The sequence below is a fragment of the Piliocolobus tephrosceles genome, chromosome 3 (genome assembly GCF_002776525.5).
Source record: "Piliocolobus tephrosceles isolate RC106 chromosome 3, ASM277652v3, whole genome shotgun sequence".
In the NCBI taxonomy this organism is placed as follows: Eukaryota; Metazoa; Chordata; class Mammalia; order Primates; family Cercopithecidae; genus Piliocolobus; species Piliocolobus tephrosceles.
In genome coordinates, this window is record NC_045436.1 from 110,821,368 (window position 1) to 110,840,057 (window position 18,690).

The window sequence follows — 18,690 nt, forward strand, 5'->3', positions numbered from 1 at the left end:
TGCCTCAGCCTCCCAAAGTGCTGAGATTACAGGCATGAGCCACTGCACATGGCCAGTATGATCGTTTCTATTCTGGTCCAGGAAAATAACTCTAAATGGAATTTTTTTCACCTCTTCCATTTCATATCAGTCAAGGTATTTCATATGAGGTCCCACTCAAAGATAGCATGAGGGATTCTTTAAATGCATAGTTTTGCCAACTCAAGAGAAAAGGAAACCTTAGAGGCTTGATTCTAAACGCCCATTCTGGGAAAGTAGTATTTAGCATGAAGCAACCATAATTCATGCTTGCCATTCAGACAGGAAGTGGTTAGATTAATCCTTCAGCAGATGTTTTCTGAAAGCTGAAATAACTTCTCATGCATTGCCACTCCTATAGCTTGATCACAACTAGAAAGGGTAGGCCAGGTCACATACATCTTCATCTTACTTGTTTCTTAAAGAAAAGTGTGATTAACAAGGTGATAAACTGAAGCAGTAACAGCTTCTATATAGAAACATGTTTTAAAATATTAGTTGTTGGCACCAGGCATCAAACAATGTTGGCAAGCTCTGAAAGCAAACAAACAAATTACTTTTAACAAAAGCAACAATTTTTATTATCTTGCTTTATATTTAATGGATTAGAACTATAAAAAGATTCTTACTTTGTAAGCAGAAATATAAGTTGGATAGTATTTGCAGATCCTTAATACCATTTTAAATTTCATTTATGACCTGCGACATTATAAATGAGATGCTCTAAAGTAATAATCGTTTTTGTTGTTGTTATAGAACAATGAGAATTTCTGTTAGGAACACAGGTTACTGTTTACATTTGCTTGTTCTCTTAAATAGTATGAGAAAGAAGTAAGGTGGAGCTGTTGGGAAAGCCCATCGTGGACCTTTGGAGATTATCTTCTTGGTTCAGTCATCTCCACCACAGATTTTTAAGAGAGTGATTTCATAGTCTCCAGAAGTATCTGACTGCAAAGAACAAAATAAATGAAGAACAAACACAGTATAAATAATGGGAGACCATAAATGAAACAAATCCTATAGCACTAGGGAATTCACCTGGGTGTGAGACTCATGAGCTATACCATTTAGTAAAATGTACCTGCAATTCCATCATTCATTCATACCTGAGTGTAATTATGTTCTGACCAGCATCTTCTTCACAGTAAATAACATTTAGATTCTTCTTGATATATTGCAGTTGCATTTCAATTTGGGTTTAATAAAATAAGATTGCATCACTTACATAACATCAATTTCTAAAAAGACTTCAAAAGATTAGAGTTTTAATAATATTTATCAAACACTTGCTATTCAAAAGGCTTAATGTGTATTAGCTACTTTAACCCTTTTAAAAGTTCTCTGCAATAGGTACTATACATATCCCCCATTTAACAGATAAGTAAAATGAGAAAAACAGATTAGGAAACTTGCCCTAAATCTTATCGAGAATAAGTGACAAAAGCAGGATTTGAATCCCTGTATCCTGGCTCTTTAATACCCTGCTACACTGCCTGACTTAGGAAAGTGAAATGAACCACATTTTTAAAGAATATGTTTGTCAGTTCCTTTTCCCAAGGCCAACCAAAAATAGATTGTTGCTCAGAAAAGATACTGTGCGAGGTTGAGGTTTAAAGGGCAAAGATACCAAGTTTGTAGAGCAAAAGACTTCATAGGAGGTAAAACTTGGCTTTCAACCTGGATTGTGTAGGATGCTCACATTATTTTTATTTTATTTGAGGCAACCCAATCAGTGAGCACTTTTTTATCACTTAAGTTTCATATTTGAAATGGCTTTCACTGGGGTAAATATTACAGTAAGTGGTAATATAAAGGAAGTCTCAGAGAAGGCTCATTTAATGAAGAAGTTAAGCATTACTTTCATAGTAAGACAGAATAGGCATTTATATATATTGTTCTGTTTTCTTTATTTCTCATTCATTTGTCTGTTTCACAAAACATATGACCCAATATTCTTCGTTTTTATATAGACTTTAGTTCTTATGTTATTGGTTTTCCTGTCTTGCTCTGCAATAGCAGATCTGACAAGTCAACAGTGCTCCAGCTTTGTATTAAAAGAGCTCCTTCTAGACATCTCTGATCAGAATTTTAAACAATTAGGCCTTCTACCAGTTAGTCAAGGAAACACATCCAAGTAGCTCAAAGTATATTTCATACCACTAATGACTTACTTGACCTCTCCACATGTCTTACATGGCTCAAAGACATCTCAAACTCAACACATGTAAAGCCAAACTCATAAACTCCCCCCAACTCCCCAAAAAGAAAAGTAAAAAAAACCCTAAAACCTGATCCTCTTGCAAGGAATGGCCCCACTATCTGTTTTCCAAGTTAGGAACTTGAGTGTCATCCTTGCTACCTTCCTTTCCTCACACCAAGATATTATACCAAGTCCCTTAAGTTTTAGCTCCTAAATATCCTTTGATCCCTTCTTATTCTCCAGAATAAGAAGATCTCACAGGGATCTTTTCATGATCCTGATACTAACTCTTCAAGAGCTCATGCCCAGAACTCTTCAATGGCTTCCCCTTACTCTTAAGCTAAAGCCAAAATTCCTTAAACATTGCCAAAAAGATCGTGCATGATCTGGCCCCTACATCCTCATTTTTCATTGTGCTTCCTCCACCATGAGGCCTTTCTATTTGTCATTTCTTTTATTAGAATGTTCTATTGGCTCCCTTACGTCCATAACTTTTGCCTTATTAATATCTACTTATTTTCCAGATCTGAATCATGCCTTTCTTGTAGAAGTCTTTCCTGTAAGTCAAGTCCTCCTATTATAGGATCTTTTAGTACAATGTCGCTTTCCTTTACATTAAACATAGTTGTAATTCCATAAGGGCAGAAAATGTCTTCCTCCACCCCATCCCTTTGCTTATAATTATAACCCTGAGCCTAGCACATAATATGCATTTGATAAATATTTTTAATTGAATGAATGAATTCACTGATCTCAAAGCTCTCTTTCAACTGAACTCATCTTGCTACTTGGATTTTATTTCTCAATATTCCCCAAGGTAGACCCTCTAATCAAACAAGTGCCTTATTACTTCTTTCCCTCTTGCCTCTTCCCATACTTGTTTCTAGAGCATTTACCTTTAAGACCCTATTGACCTGGGGTCTTAAAGGTAAATGCTCCAGCAGAGTACCTGGCCCATGGGAGACACTCAACACATGCTTGTTGACTTGAAAGGCAGGCTCAAGACCCATTTCTCTAACCCCAAACGTCTTTTCTTCTCAATTCCGATACTACTAGCTCTATACTCAACAATCTAGTATCTGTAGGTTGTTTCAATTATTATCTTCTAATTGTTTCTTTATATCTACCTCAGGTCTCCACATAGATTATGAGTTGATTGTGAGTGGCTACTATATTTTCCAATAAAAAACCTGGAATTGTGCTATTTATTAAATAAATACAGAATCTGTCCACCAAGGAAAACTACCAAAAAACATGATTTCATCTAAATTTTCCATAATATCTTCTTAATAAGTAATAAGAGGTACACACTGGTTTTCACCTCTGTGCTTCCTTGTCTTCTCCTTTCCACCAGTCACCCCCTGAGAAAGGTGTCAATGGACAGAGAAGTGTCTAAACAATGGGTAGAAGGAAGAAGACAGGCAGGATTATAGGCTGAGATAATATGCAAAAATGGAACTCTACCCCATGAATTTCAAAAGCAACCATCTAAAAAGATCCTGTTCATCAATAGCAAAACTACAATGAGATTACTTAATAATATATGTTAGGTGGTAGAAATAAAGAAATCTTATATTATTTCAAATTGCAAACTGAAGTTTTCAGTGATGGATTTTTCTTTTCTATCAACTACAAATAGCTTAAATGTTTTCTAATACAATAAGCCTCAATTATCCAGACCATTGGGGAATAGAGAGCCACTGGTTAATTTAATTTTCTGGTTTGATGAGGGTGAACTGAAAGCCCTCTTTATGTCTCAACCTTGTTACTGACAATCTTTAGAAAATGTGTGAGTCTATTTTTCTGCCTTAGTAGCTACAATATGGTTAACGTTATTGAATCTTTCTCTGATGATTGAAACTATTGTGATGTGTCAGGACTGATTCAAATACAATTGAGTGTGAGCAGTTGATGCAATTTGTGCTAAGCCCCAGGCACAGTCTGAGAACTGCCTTTTTGAGTAAGTTCCTGATTTCAACTTATTCATGCATCTCAGCATCTCTTTCTGTGAAAGTTTAGTGCAAAAACAAAAACTCTGATTAAAAAGAGAGGGAGAGATTTTAGTGAATGAATCTAGTTAACTGATTGATGTTCATTCATTCATTCATTCATTCATTCATAAGCCATTTGTAAAGTCAGAGGTAGGAACCTTCCCAAGATAGCTGCAGAAAGACCCAGGCTAATATTTGTGCCTGGTCAAGGGTGGCTATTGTGGGTAGGGCCATAGTGAAGGTTGGACCAAAGACTCCAGCTGCTGGCAGTGACACTGGAATGTGGTCTAAGCCAGGTGTCCCCCAGAGGCCATCGCTGGGTGTAAGCTCCCTCACAGAGGTAGGGCTCCAGCCTTGTAGGGGCTTGAGAGAAGGTGCTGCTGGGGAGCTACCCAGGATGTCCATGGTGCATAATGATCCACAGATTAGGGTATCTAATCAGCATGGACTCCATTCCCAGTTTTGGACCCTCAGTGCTCAGAGCAAACACTCTCTGCTTGGCTGCTGCTTCCCTCTTCATCCTGGATCGCCTTCTAGGCCCCAACTCTCAGCTTATACCTTGGAGAGTGCACCTGGGTCCAACACTCTCTAGTGCTGATTTCCTCGAGACATTCAAGGGTAGATGGAGTAGCAAAGAGATGGAGAGGTCTGCATAGTCTGCAAGTCCTCTGTGAAGGCAGCCCTAACCCTATCTTTTCCCCCGGTCAGTGTGGCCTTAGAGGCGAGGACTGTGGATTGCTCCACTCACCAACCTCAGCTTACACTTTGTTCCAGGGAACCAGCTTGGACTAACTCTCTATCACTCATTTACTAGAGACTCTCATAGGTGGTCTGGAGCACGGAGGTAGAAAAGTAAATCAATGGAAGGCTGCTGAGCAGGTGCGGGGCTAGCCCCTTAGTTCACCACTAACTAGTTGCCATCTTCCTGTTGGGACTATGACTTTTGAACCATAAGCTTAAGGTACAGAAGCCTCTTGTACAATTTGTCAGCCTTACTGCCTTATTAATTCAAATAATTTGTAACTTATTTGAAGTTTCTATGTATAATATATCAACTGAGATCTGAAAACAATGAAAATGGGTTTCATGCTTTAAAACAGAAAGGAAGGAGCCCATTTTAGGAAGATGCTCATCCAGAATGAAAGAAACAGAAGGGACTAGATTTTTTTTAAAAATACAAAAACTGTAAAAGATTGATAAATTTGATTAAACAAGATGTGCACCCTCTGCTTGGAAAAAAATACATTCAGCCAAGTCAAAGGACAAAGAACGGACTGGGAAATATGACCAGACAAAAGGCTAATCTACCTTATGTGTAAAAGGTCTTAGAAACTGACCAAAAAGAACAAAAACCCAAAAGAATGTGGACAAAGAATGTAAAAAGACAGATCACAGAAAGAGAAATACAAATGTTATTTAAAACATGAAAATATACTCAGTCTCACTTACACTAAGAAAAATGTATATTACAACTACACTGAGATACAATTCCTCACCTATCAGACTATGAAAATCCAAAAGTTTACCCTATAGCCCCAGCTACTTAGAGGCTAAGGCAGGGGATTGCTTGAGCCTAGGAGTTCTAGGCTACAATGTATTATGATCACACCTGTGAACAGCCACTGCACTTCAGCCTGGGCAACAGAGCAAGACCCCATCTCTAAAAAATGTTTTAAAAACCCAAAAGTTTGAAAATACCCTCTGTGCCAAGGCTATGGAGAAAGAAGGACTCATACATTCCTCATAGAATTGCAAAATGGAATTCAATTGGTAGTATTTGTCAAAATTTTAAATGCATTTACATCTGTCTAAGCAATCCTGCTTCTGAGAATTCATAAAGATACATTCGTACCTGATGAAGTTGTGTATGCATTATATAACATTGTTTGTAATAGCAATAAACTGGAAGCCTGTTTGCTGTGGTGGGTACAAATACACAAACAATGGAATGATATACAGCTGTTAAATAAAATGAGAAAGTTTCCTATACACTGAAATGAGAAGCACTCTAAGCTGCAGAACCATGCTGTCTCATGTAAAACAGAGAGAAAATTTAAAATACGTATTTTTCTGTTCTTACATTGTCATAAAGACTGAAATAAATACAAACAGCACAATATAAAAACAATTTGCATATGTAATTCACAGAAGAAGAAAAATTAGTGGCTAGTACACCTAAAAAAATATTGAGTGTCTATTATATGCCTGGGATTTTAGAGCTGAAAATGAGGGACACTGCTGCTACTGTTTTAAGCTCAGACAACACATGTATGCATTGACAAGGAGCGAGAAATCTAAGTCATATATCTTTATATTTCAAGGAATATCAGAGTAAGGAGATGGGTAGAGAAGAGCAAAATATGTTTTGCTATTTTTAAAAGTAGACTTACTTTAATTGCTGAATACAGGGAATAGCCATAATGCTTCTTGAACTCTATTCGAATGTCCAAAAGGTCAATTTCTGATCTGGACACCATTATTCGGTTCAGAGTAAACTCATCAGTTCCAGCACCCTGTTAAGAAATGCAGGTGTTCACAATACAAATGTCATTGGTCACAAAGCAACATAGAGATTTATATTTATAAGAATCAGATAATAGTGTGCAAAATATTCAACTACAGTGATTCCTTTTCATTTATTATCAAGCTCATCATTCATTATTCAAGAAATATTTGTTGAGCACCTACTCTGTGCCAGCATCATGCTAAATGCTACAAAACAGAGATTCGATATCCATGTTAAGTTTCCAGTTTTGTAAAGAATACAGGCAAGAAAGTAAGCCATTGCACGACAGTCTGACATGTTGAAAATATTGGGTACCATGGGAGCATACTTCAGGGGGGCCTAAGAAAGATTAGGGATTAGGAAAAGTCTGAGAAAGTGACATTTAAGCAAGGACTAAACAGTCAACAAGGGGAAGGAGTAGGTTCATGCAGGGAGGATAGAAAGGTCTTGTCGAGGAAATAGCAGGTGTGAAGGTTTAGGGCAAGAAAGAATGCCACGTTCAAGGATACATAAGTAACAAATAGGGATAACAAGAAAAGTGTCTGGAAAGGCCAGACCTTGTTAACCATGAAATGAAATTCTGACTTTATCCTAAGTGTGGAGAGCTACTGTAATATTTTAAACATGAGAGTGTTGAGATCAGATCAAATTCGTGGTTTCAGAAAATCACTTTGCAGCATGAGAAACAGATTGCAAGGTAGGAGTAGAATGAAGATAAGGGAGTAAGACTGAGGCTTTGAGACTCATCTTGAGGAGACTGAGTAATTAAGGAAAGAGATGACGATGGCCATCCCTAGAATAAAGGCAGTAGGGATGGAGAAAATGGGAAGATTTGAGAGTTTCTTATGTAAATGGATTGACAAAACATAATGAGGTATCACTACAGGATAATGAAAAAGAGAGATAGTGTAAAATTTCTAGCTGAGCAGTTAGGTGGATTTTGACCTAATGATGGCCAACATACTAAATGATATTCCATTCATCTATGTCCAGCAAATGCTTATGAGCATCGACTATAGCCAGGCATTATTCCATGTGCTGTGCATATGGTGGTGAACAGAACAGATTATATCTCTGTCTGCATGGACCTTATGTTCCAGTAGATGGAGACAGACAGTAAAGCAAATTAACTATTGCTTAAGTAAATAGTGATCAGAAATATGAAGAAAACAAAGCTGGAAATGGCATGGAGAGTGATTGAAAGGGAACCGACTGGCCTGGTATAGTTAGGGGAGACCTCTCTCAGGAGGAGAGCTGAGACCTGAAAGATGAGAAGGAGTCAGCTAGAGAAAGATCTAGAGGAGGAACATTCCAGAGAAGGAATGGATGCAAAGACTATGATGTGAGAATAGACTTGCCACAGTTGAGGAATAGAAAGAAGCCTGGGGTGGCTGAGGCATAGTCAACAAGGCTGGAGAGTAATGCTACGACTTCGGAGAGTTGGGCAAATTCCTGTTGGGGCCATTCTCTGGGATGACTGAACAGGGGAAGGGGAGCAGATCTGGAGCTGGGAAACTTGGGGGAAAGGATGTGTTCACTTGGGATATAACTTTGAAAGTACATGCGGGACTGCAGAAAATGGCCAATAAAGAGATCGAGGTAAGCATCTTCTGTGCACAAGGCCCTGGCCTAGGGTCTGAGGATAAACAAGAGCCTGTACTCATGGAGCTCATCATCTGGCAGTAAAGACAGACGAGCAAACACAGGGTTACGGCATCATTAAAGGCCGCCAACTCAGCTGGGTTTATTTTAAGTAAGGCAGCTTGAGAGGCCACGGGATCTACTGGGTCTCAAGTTTGAGGTTTGGCATTCTAAAACAAGTTTTACTGCCTGCACTTACTGTGAAGTAGCGAAAATAATGTGGTCAATACTTTTCTGTACCTATCTCTATATGGATTATAATACTATTAACCTATGAGACAAATTAGTAGACAAATTAGCTACTGTAGAAAACTAATAAACTAATCTAAGTGGAAAAGAAATATGACATTCTATCAACATTAAGTCATATTTTTACCTTCTCATTTTTTTTTCTTTTTTTTTTTTTTTGAGACAGAGTCTCACTCTGTCACCCAGGCTGGAGTACAGTGGCACAATCTCAGCTCACTGCAACCTCTGCCTCCTGGGTTCAAGCAATTCTCTGCCTCAGCCTCCCGAGTAGCTGGGATTACAGGCATCTGCCACCACGCCCAGCTAATTTTTGTATTTTTAGTAGAGACGGGGTTTCACCATGTTGGCTAGGCTGGTCTTGAACTCCTGACCTTGTGATCCACCCACCTGGGCCTCCTAAAGTGCTGGGATTACAGGCGTGAGCCATTGCGCCCGGCCTGTCTTCTCATTTTCTATTTAAAATAGAGGATGAACTTTTAAAATCTAAAATTATACATAAATTTTCATCTTTCATACAAGTGGAATATTAGCATTTACTGAAACTTGTCATATTAGAGAAAATGAGACTGTTTTAGCTAAATACAAATCAAGCTATACCTACTTAGAAAAAAAATTATTTCATAAATCCAGGTCTGTTTATTTTGAAGAGAAAATCAGGTGTCTGTGTAAAGACTGTATTGTATTATACCTTGATTTGCTGTAATATAATTTATCTTAAAATGTTTAAATTACATTAAAATAACTAATTTTTAAATATTTGTTCTACTATTTGCATACTTCCCCAAGGGATTTAAGGGACGCTAAGAATGCACACGAACTTTCCAGACCAACCTTCAAAGCTCGATGCAGTCTTTCTGCTAAAAAGGCCGGCGTGTTCCTCACACAATGAACTGTCATAAAAAGCAAAGTAATGTTCAGCTCCATGGAATAGAAATTGGGTTAATCTATAGTAAGTAATACGCTTTTTAAAAAGATTCTTTGGACTGTCATACCAGTCTACCCCCTCCCCACAACTGGCTTTTACTTGGAATGAAAGAAAGGCTGCTTACCCTGATTCACAAAGCCTTTTAACGTCATATTTGCACAGAACTTTAGCACAGTAATTATCTCCAGCCATGGGGAAAATAAAATTACCTGCCAAAGAAACTCCCACAGCGACTGACTCATCTCTGGATCCCAGACACATCGAACACCTACGCTTTCACTGATAACTCCCTAGGGTGCGACACTGCTCAGCTACTAACACCTCCGGCTACTGATGAACAACTCGGGCCTGACAACTGCAGCGATGTTGCTCCAAATAACTCATTAGGCACGAAGGGGCACTGGAGTTCCATTTAAAAGCAATTTTTCCCATGGAAAGAATTTTCTTTTAAATGACTGGATTAGAATTTATAGGCTAGTTAGAGTGACTCCATTAGAACAAGTACCTGTCATCTAAATTCAGTTGCCTAAAAAAAAAAAAAAAAATACAATCTTCCAATTCTTTATTTTGAAATAACAAGAAAAGCAGAAATAAAACAAGAAAAAGGAAACTGACAGAAATGCAAGACTAAATTATCTTTTAAATAAAACAAAAATAGGAATAGAAAAGTCTGTAGGGAACAAAACCTATTTATAGCAACACAATTATTTTCATAATCTTAAATCTGATCTCTAGGTAGGAATCCAACCAAAAGTGAATGGATTTTATAATGAATTTTGGAGCTCAGAACAAGAATAACTGACTTTCACATCGTGGCTTATAGACTCTCTTAAGGAAAGCTAAAAGACTTTTGGCTTTTGTAAGTGATTTAAGGGAAACAGAAGGAGAAATGTATTAGAAACCCAAACATGGCATTTAGAATAAAACTGTTACATGAAGTTCTCTGACAAGAAACTAGCCATTTAAACTAGTAAACTCACATTAAAGTAAGCCATAATAGCCTGATACAAAATAATGATGCCCACTTTCATCCTATTAAGCTTTTCAGTCACCTCCCTGCCAACTAGATTTGTACAATCCCTTCATGATCCTTTCTTCCCTTTAGCTTGCCTTCTGCTTTATGTTCTTACCTACTAGATTTGTTCTTTGTATCTGAAAGTTTTGGAAGGTGGCAGTATGTTTTAGTGGGAAGGAGGCTTTACCACCCAGCACCACAGGCACGGAAGCTTGGGAGTCCGTTAGAGTTAATTACCATGACCAAGTATTCATAATTGCCCATTCCCTACCCTCTTCATTGTCTTGACCACACTTTCATCAGGCCTCTCTCCTCCCACAGGTTCCTGAACTCTGGCTTGCGCCCAGTCCTGAGCAAGCCCTAAAATGCAGAACATGCCTCTGTTGCAGCTTATCTTGAGAGTCCAGCTGTCCACCGCCAGACGTGTTTCCTGTCAATCCCCAATGATCACACCCTCGTGCTTGCCCAACATTAAAAGTTGCTGCTAAGACTTTTCTGTTGGATTTTGAAACTTTTGCACATTTTTTCCCCTGTCTTTTAGAGACACCCAGCCGAGTCTTGTATGTTTCTGAAATCAACATGTTTTCTCTTTTGAAATAGTTTTTCTGAATAAAGTCTCTCCTTACTTAAGCCTGGATTTGTTTTTATTTGGCAGCTAGTATGCTCCTATTACATGATTCTAAGATGACACAGCTCAGATGGTTTCTCATGTCAAAAACTATGTGTTGACCATTGTATTGGATTCCTCTTGTCACTCAGGCTCTGGTGTAGTGGCACCAACATGGCTCACTGGAGCCTTGACCACCTGGGCTTAAGTGCTCCTCCCACCTCAGCTCCTTGAGTAGCTGGGACTACAGGTGTACACCAACCCACCCAGCTAATTTTTTATTTTTTTGTAGAATCTTTAAAATAAAGATTAACAATATAAAGTGGAAAAAAAATTAACCAGTTCTATCATTGCCACCGGAACAGTCTCAGAATGTTGCTCTATGTTGCCCAGGCTGGTCTTGAACTCCTGGTCTTAAGTGATCCTCCTGCCTCAGCCTCTCAAAGTGATGGGATTATGTGCATGAGCCACCCCACCCAGCCCAGTCTTGCATGTTTCTGACATCAACGTGTTCTCTCTATTGAAATAGCTTTTCTGAATAAAGCCTCTCCTTACTTAAGGCTGGACTTGTTTTTTATTTGGCAGCTAGTATGCTCCTATTACACGATTCTAAGATGACACAGCTCAGACGGTTTTTCATGTCAAAAACTATGTGTTGACCATTGTATTGGATTCCTTGTGTATGAAATATGCAGAGTAGGCAAATCTATAGAGACAGAAAGTAGATTAATGATTACAGGAGCCAGGGGGTGGGGAGGATTGGAGAGTGACTATCAATAGTTACAGGGTTTCTTATGGGGCTGATTAAAATGTCCTAAACTTAGATTGTGCTGATGGTTGCAAAACCTTGTGACTATATTAAAAAGCATTGAATTGCACATTTTGAATGGATGAATTTTATGGTATGTAAGTTATATCTCAATAAAAAATTTTAAAGACTGGTTTATTCCAATGGTAGACTGAAACAGAAAATGAAAGTGTGACATATTTTGAACTTCAGTTGAATTATAAGGTCTTTTTTAACATGATAAAATAATGTGTATTATGGCCCAAATGTAATGCATAATTCAATGATATATTTCCAACCATGCTCTAAGCTCAATGAATGAGAGTTTGTACATCTCAATAAAGTTTTTCAAACATTACGGCTTAGCAAGAACACCAAACGAAAAACAGCAGGCAGAATTAATATAAAGATTAACAATATAGGCCAGGGGTGGTGGCTCAAGCCTGTAATCCCAGCACTTTGGGAGGCTGAGGTGGTGGATCACTTGAGGTCAGGAGTTTGAGACCAGCCTGGTCAACAAGGTGAAACCCTGTCTCTACTAAAAATACAAACATTAGCCAGGTGTGGTGGCATGTGCCTGTAATCCCAGCTACTTGGGAGGCTAGAGGCACCAGAACCGCTGGAACTCGGAAGGTGGAGATTGCAGTGACCTGAGATTGCGCCACGGCACTCCAGCTTGGGCGACAGAGCGAGACTTCGTCACACACCAAAAAAGAAAAAAGGATTAACAATATAAAATGGAAAAAAAAAAAAATTAATCAGTTGTATCATTACCACCGGAACAGTCTGAGAACTAATTATGAAGACTGATCTCAATTCTACTTTTTTAATTGAAGAAGAAAGTTTTCCCTTTCTTAGCCTCCTCAGCCTATCTTTTAGCAATTCAGAGTCAACAGTGAGCTGAGATTGTGCCACTGCACTGTAGCCTGGGTGCCAGAGACTCCATCTCAAAAAAAAAAAAAAAAAAAAAAAGAAAGAAAGAAAAGAAAAGCCACTGATATCTTTCATAAATAACCAAATATGGTAGATTACCAAACTGGCTTAGGTCTTAGTTGCCTACGTGTGTGTGTGTGTATAAGTGTGTGTGGTTTTTTATAAAGAGACAAGGTCTTGCTATGTTGCCCAAACTGGCCTTGAACTCCTGGGCTCCAATAATCCTTCTACCTCAGCCTCCCAAGTAGATAAGACCACAGGTGCATGCCACGGTGCCTTGCCTATGTCTCAGTTTTCAACAAAGCTTAATAAAAATGACAGTAGAAATAAAATATTTCAGCTCTCAAGAAGTCTACAAGCTAAATATGGTCATAAGACAAATACAAACTTAAAAAGCAAAGTAAGATTTAAAAAGATGGCTGGATGTGGTAGCTCACACCTGTAATCCCAACACTTTGGGAGGCTGAGGTGGGTGGATTGCTTGAGCTTAGCAGTTCACGACCAGCCTGGGCAACATGATGAAACTCCATCTCTACAAAAAATACAAACATAGCTGGGCCAGGTGGTGCATGCCTGTAGTCTCAGCTACTTGGGAGGCTGAGGTGGGAGGACTGCTTGAGCCTGGGAGGTTGAGGCTGCAGTGAGCTCACACCACTGCACTCCAGCCTGGGTGACAGAGTGAGATCCTGTTTCAAAAAAGAAAAAGAAAAAAGACTTAAAAAAATAACTTCTTCATGCATTAATTTAACAATATTTGTTGAGTGGACTGTGTGTATCCTGGACCATGATGGGGGCTGTAGGGAGCATAAAAAGATGGATCAGTCAGGATTCTTGCCCAAAAGGAGCAGGCCTTGTCACTGAGTTAAAATAAGTGCAAAGTAACTTAGTTTACTAGCACTCGAAGGCTTACCTATGGCCAACAGTAAGTCTTCAAAATGCCCAGATAATTCTCCTTTTATGCTGTCCACAATGTCCTTTTGGCTGATATTTCTGTATTCATCAAATGCTAAAAGGAAGCACCATAAAATTATTTAAAGCAACCCAGTTGAGCACATTTGAATATATTCTAGTTTTTTATTTGATATGCACAAGATCAAGTAGCAAGCTAAAAAACTCCCTCTTTAAACCATGCAAATTTGGGTACAAAAGTTTTTGTTTTTCTTTTGTTCCTTTTTAAGGATATCATCTACAATAAACCCCAAACATCCCTAGATAATTTTCTTCAATGATCTCTCTTTCTCTTTCCTCTTCTCTCAAGCAGTAAGCATTTCAAATAGCCTAAATAGTTAAATAATAAATACTTTATCTAGTAAGGTGGGCTATTTTAAATTTTATTTATAGCAGCACCTGGGAAATTATACTATAATCACTAGTCAAATATGTTTTCTCTGGTGAAGAAATCTCAACTCTGAAGACTTCTTTGCACTGAATAAATCATTTCCTAAGGCGGCATGGCCTACTTCACACCTCCCAGAAGGCATCTGAATTTCTTGATCAGTATTTGCCCCTGTACATATGTCACCAAGTATACAGGCATATTTTTTAGCCAAGTACATTTTTCCCCAATAAATTTTTTAAAAAAGAAATTTTGGAGAGAGACCTAGGGTTATCTGATTTTTGTTTTTCAAACAAAGACATGAATAAAGCAACTATCACTTACTGTTGTCATTATTTTATAAAACAAATGTGATTTTAATGCAAAAGTTAAGAAAGAACAATTTCAGAATTTCAAAGTCACAGTAATATCCTTATGTTTACTCATCGTTCCGTCAACTCAGCATAAGCTTGGTCTTGTTGTGTGGCTGTTCTGTAAAGTAGCACCTGGAAGCCACAGTCAGAAGATGTTCACAGTAAATGGAGGTTTAGTTTTCTAGGTGCTGTTGCTTCCAGAACAGCTCTAGGAGGTGCCATGAGTGAGAATGTGGGTGCCCACAATTCCATATAATAGCTGGTCTGATGATAAGAGTCGATCCATTCTACCATTTACCTTCATATCAGAAATAGCTGAAGGTTAATCAGTATTGATGTGTCAACAGACACTCACCTGCAGTGTCTGGCTTTTCTGGAAGTGGCTAACTAGAGAGAACTGTTAGGTGGAGTGGAAGCAGTTGGGCTTCTCCATCCCACAGGAACAAGCCTTTCTACTCTCACCCTAGAGGTGGCCTCTTTTCTTCTTCCGGCCACCTCCCTCCCCCGTCTATTACCTGGTACTCCCTAGGTAATCTACTCAGCCTCTACGGAAAAACAAAAGTGTAGTGTCAGTACTTCCTTGAGTTACAATACAGCTTCCCCATTTTGTTTCCTGAAGTGTGAATAAATAAACTGGAACAGACTGCAATTTTAAACTTCGTTTTTCTAGATCTTTGTATACTAAATGCAAAAACATTTGTAAAAACAACACACAACACGAAGGATTGTAATGTGAGTTTGTACTTAGTTTTAGTTGAGGAAAGCTCCTTAAACACAGGATCTCAGTGAATTTGTCTTCATCCGTGCCCCATCTGTTCTCACCAGCTTTATAGAGAATCTATTCACAAGAGAATGTTATTGGAGACACAATTATTTTCTTTTTTTGAGAGGTGACATGAGAAGAACGGGAGCTGTATTTTCGAGGTCAGTGCAATCATCTATTATCAAAGTCTCTCACTTTCAGCAGACTAGAAATCAATAATTGGGCTGGCAGGAGCTAAGGAGAATGATAACTACCCCTGGGGCAGGCAAAAAGTTAGGGTTGGTATCCTCAAGCCTCAGGCTTCTCTTTCAAACAGGAAAAAAAAAAAAAAGTCCCCCCGTTGGTCTATTTTTCTCCTTTTTTCACATAAATGCAAAGGCAGCCACATAGGAGAATAGGGAAAGGAAATGTTTTCCCGCTTTGTTACTGACCTGGGCATCTTTTTTGGCCAGATGCTCATCCACTTTCAGACTTTCATCTCTTCTGCCCTAAACAGGGATGACGAAAACAAGGGCCATCCTTTAAAGACAGAAGATTCTAACACACGGTAACTCAACCAGCAAGGGATCTTAGTGGTTTTTCTTCAAGGCAGGACAGGTTGCACAGAAAAATCAGGTACTCTGGGCTCCAGTTCTGTTTCTGCCATTGACTAGTCATGAAATTTTTAGCAAATCACACAATTTTATGGGCCTCAGTTCCCTCCTCTGAAAATTCATATATATATATGACTCTTATACATACATTCATACATATATTCATATATACATACATTTATATATACATATATTCATATATACATACATTCATATATATTCATATATACATATATTCATATATACATACATTCGTATATATTCATATATACATATATTCACATATATATATATATATATATTTAGAGACAGGACTTTGCTCTCTGTCAGCCAGGCTACAGTGTAGTGCTGCAAATGTAGCTCACTGTAACCTTGAACTCCAAGGCTCAAGCTCTCTTCCTGCTTCAGCCTACTGAGTAGCTAATATGACTACAGGTGCACACCACCACACACAGCTAATTTTGAAATTTTTTTTAGAGATGGGAATCTCGCTATGTTGCCCAGGTTGGTCTCAAACTCCTGGCCTCAAGCTGTCCCCCGACCTCAGCCTCCCAAATCACTGGGAATACAAGTGTGGGCCACTGTGTCCAACCCAACACAGAGGTCTTATGTGGAAGAAAAGACAAGGTACAAACTGGGAGAACATATTTGTAACATGTACCCGATAAAGAACTTGTATCCAAAAGACATAAAGAACTCTTAAAACTCAATACGAAAATAACAACCCAATTTAAAAATGGTTGAAAGATCTCAATAGGCATCTCACCAATGAAGACACAGAGGTGGCACATGAAAAGACTCTCGACATTGTATGTCATTAGAGAATTACAAATCAAAACAATAAGATGCCACTACACAACCTATTGGAAGGGTTCAAATCCAAAACACTGACAACACCAAATACTGGTGAGAATGTGGAGCAACAGGAACTCTCATTCACTGCTGATATGAAAGCGAAATGGTAGAGACACCTTTGAAGACAGCTCTGCAGTTTTTTTATAAAGCTAAATATCTCTTACTATATGATCAAGCAATTGCACCCCTCGGTACTTAACCAAAGGAATTGAAAACATGTCCACACAAAAACCTCCACGTGAATGTTTACAGAAGTTTTATTTATAATTGCCGAAACTTGGAAGCAACCAAGATGCCTTTCAGCAGGTGAAATAAATATTCTATACAATGGAATATCACTCAGTACTAAAAAGAAATGAGCTATCAAGCCATGAAAAGACATAGAGAAACCTTAAAGGCATATAGCTAAGTGAAAGAAGCCAGCCTGAAATGGCTACATACTGTATGATTCCAACTATAGGACATTCTAGAGAGGGCAAAACTATAGAGACAGTAAGATCAGTAGTTGGTGGGGAGGAAGGTATGAACCGGTAGAGCACAGAGGATTTTTAGGACAGTGAAACTACTCTATCATACTGTAATGATAGACATATGACATTATACATTTATTAAAATCCATAGAATTAACTATATGACAGAAAGAGTGAACCCTAATGTAAACTACAAACTTCAGTTAATAATAATGTATCAATATTCATTCATCAACTGTAACAAATACACATACTAATGCAAGAGTGAGACTTTCTCTCTCTCTAAAAAAAAAACAAAAAACAAACAAAACAAAACAAAACAAAACAAAAAAAGTTAGCTGAGTGTGGTGGTGTGCACCTGTGGTCCCAGCTGCTCAGGAGGCTGAAGTGGGAGGACTGCCTGGGCCCAGCAGGTCAAGACTATAGTGAGCTGAGATCACACCATGGTTCTCCAGCCTGGGTAACAGAGCGAGATCCTATCTCAAAATAATAATAATAATAATAATAATAATAATAATAATAATAATAATAGAAAGGAGAGAGTAGAAGAGGGGCATACGGGAGCTCTCTGTACTTTCTGCTCAATTTTTCCATAAATTTGAAGCCGCTCTAAAAAGTAAAGTTTATTTAAAACAAACAAACAAACCTCAAAGGCCGGGCACAGTGGCTCATGCCTGTAATCCCAGCACTTTGGGAGGCTGAAGCGGGTGGATTGATTGAGGTCAGGAGTTTGAGACATCCTGGCCAACATGGTGAAAACCTGTCTCTACTAAAATACAAAAATTAGCCGGGTGTGGTGGCGTGCGCCTGTAATCCCAGCCTACCAGGGAAGCTGAGGCAGAAGATTTGCTTGAACCTGGGAGGCAGAGGTTGCAGTGAGCCGAGACCGTGCCACTGCACTCCAGTCTGGATGGCAGAGTGAAACTCTGTCTCAAAAAAGAAAAAAAAAAAAAAGTCCTCAAAGATCCCCAAACCAACTGTAATATTAAAGGTTCTATGGTTTAAGTGATATGTGTGTGTGTGTGTGTGTGTGTGTGTGTGATATGTGTGTGTTCATGTACAAATACTTAAGCACATTATAGAAAGACAGGAGACAGAAACAAAACACGGGATTATCTGAATTATTTGGCAAATTATAGGTGAATGAAACATTTAGCTACAATTGTTTAAAATGAATTTGTTCGTATTTTCAAACATTAGGTCCTTGCATGACTGTCTGATTTTTGCCTGGTTTCTTTTCTGTGCTGCTGATACTCTGCTGCTGTTTGCTTTCTTCTTGTTCTCTTTCACTGTACACTCTGCTCCAATGATATAAATGCTGATTATCATTGGTCTTAATAAAATACTAACAAACCACCACCACCCTGTGTTGATCACTAAGTACTTCACATACTCTCTCTTTCTGTTAATCTTCATAACACCCTATGAGTGCTTGGCATTATTAGTAT

The 18,690-nt window shown here is 38.4% G+C and overlaps 1 protein-coding gene across 2 annotated transcripts in view; it reads right to left on the reverse strand.

Moving 5' to 3' along the window:
- Nucleotides 1–571: 571 nt before the first annotated feature.
- ANXA3 (annexin A3) overlaps nt 572–18,690 on the reverse strand; it is a 62,349-nt gene continuing 44,230 nt past the window's right edge. For both annotated transcript variants that reach the window (XM_023222484.2, XM_023222485.2), the window contains 6 exons: nt 15,756–15,812; nt 15,306–15,399; nt 13,783–13,878; nt 9,437–9,495; nt 6,600–6,722; nt 572–966 (listed from right to left, as the gene is read on the reverse strand). In XM_023222484.2, the coding sequence (XP_023078252.1) occupies nt 907–966; nt 6,600–6,722; nt 9,437–9,495; nt 13,783–13,878; nt 15,306–15,399; nt 15,756–15,812 (489 nt within the window). In that variant the 3' untranslated portion in view covers nt 572–906. The remainder of the gene's footprint in view (nt 967–6,599; nt 6,723–9,436; nt 9,496–13,782; nt 13,879–15,305; nt 15,400–15,755; nt 15,813–18,690) is intronic.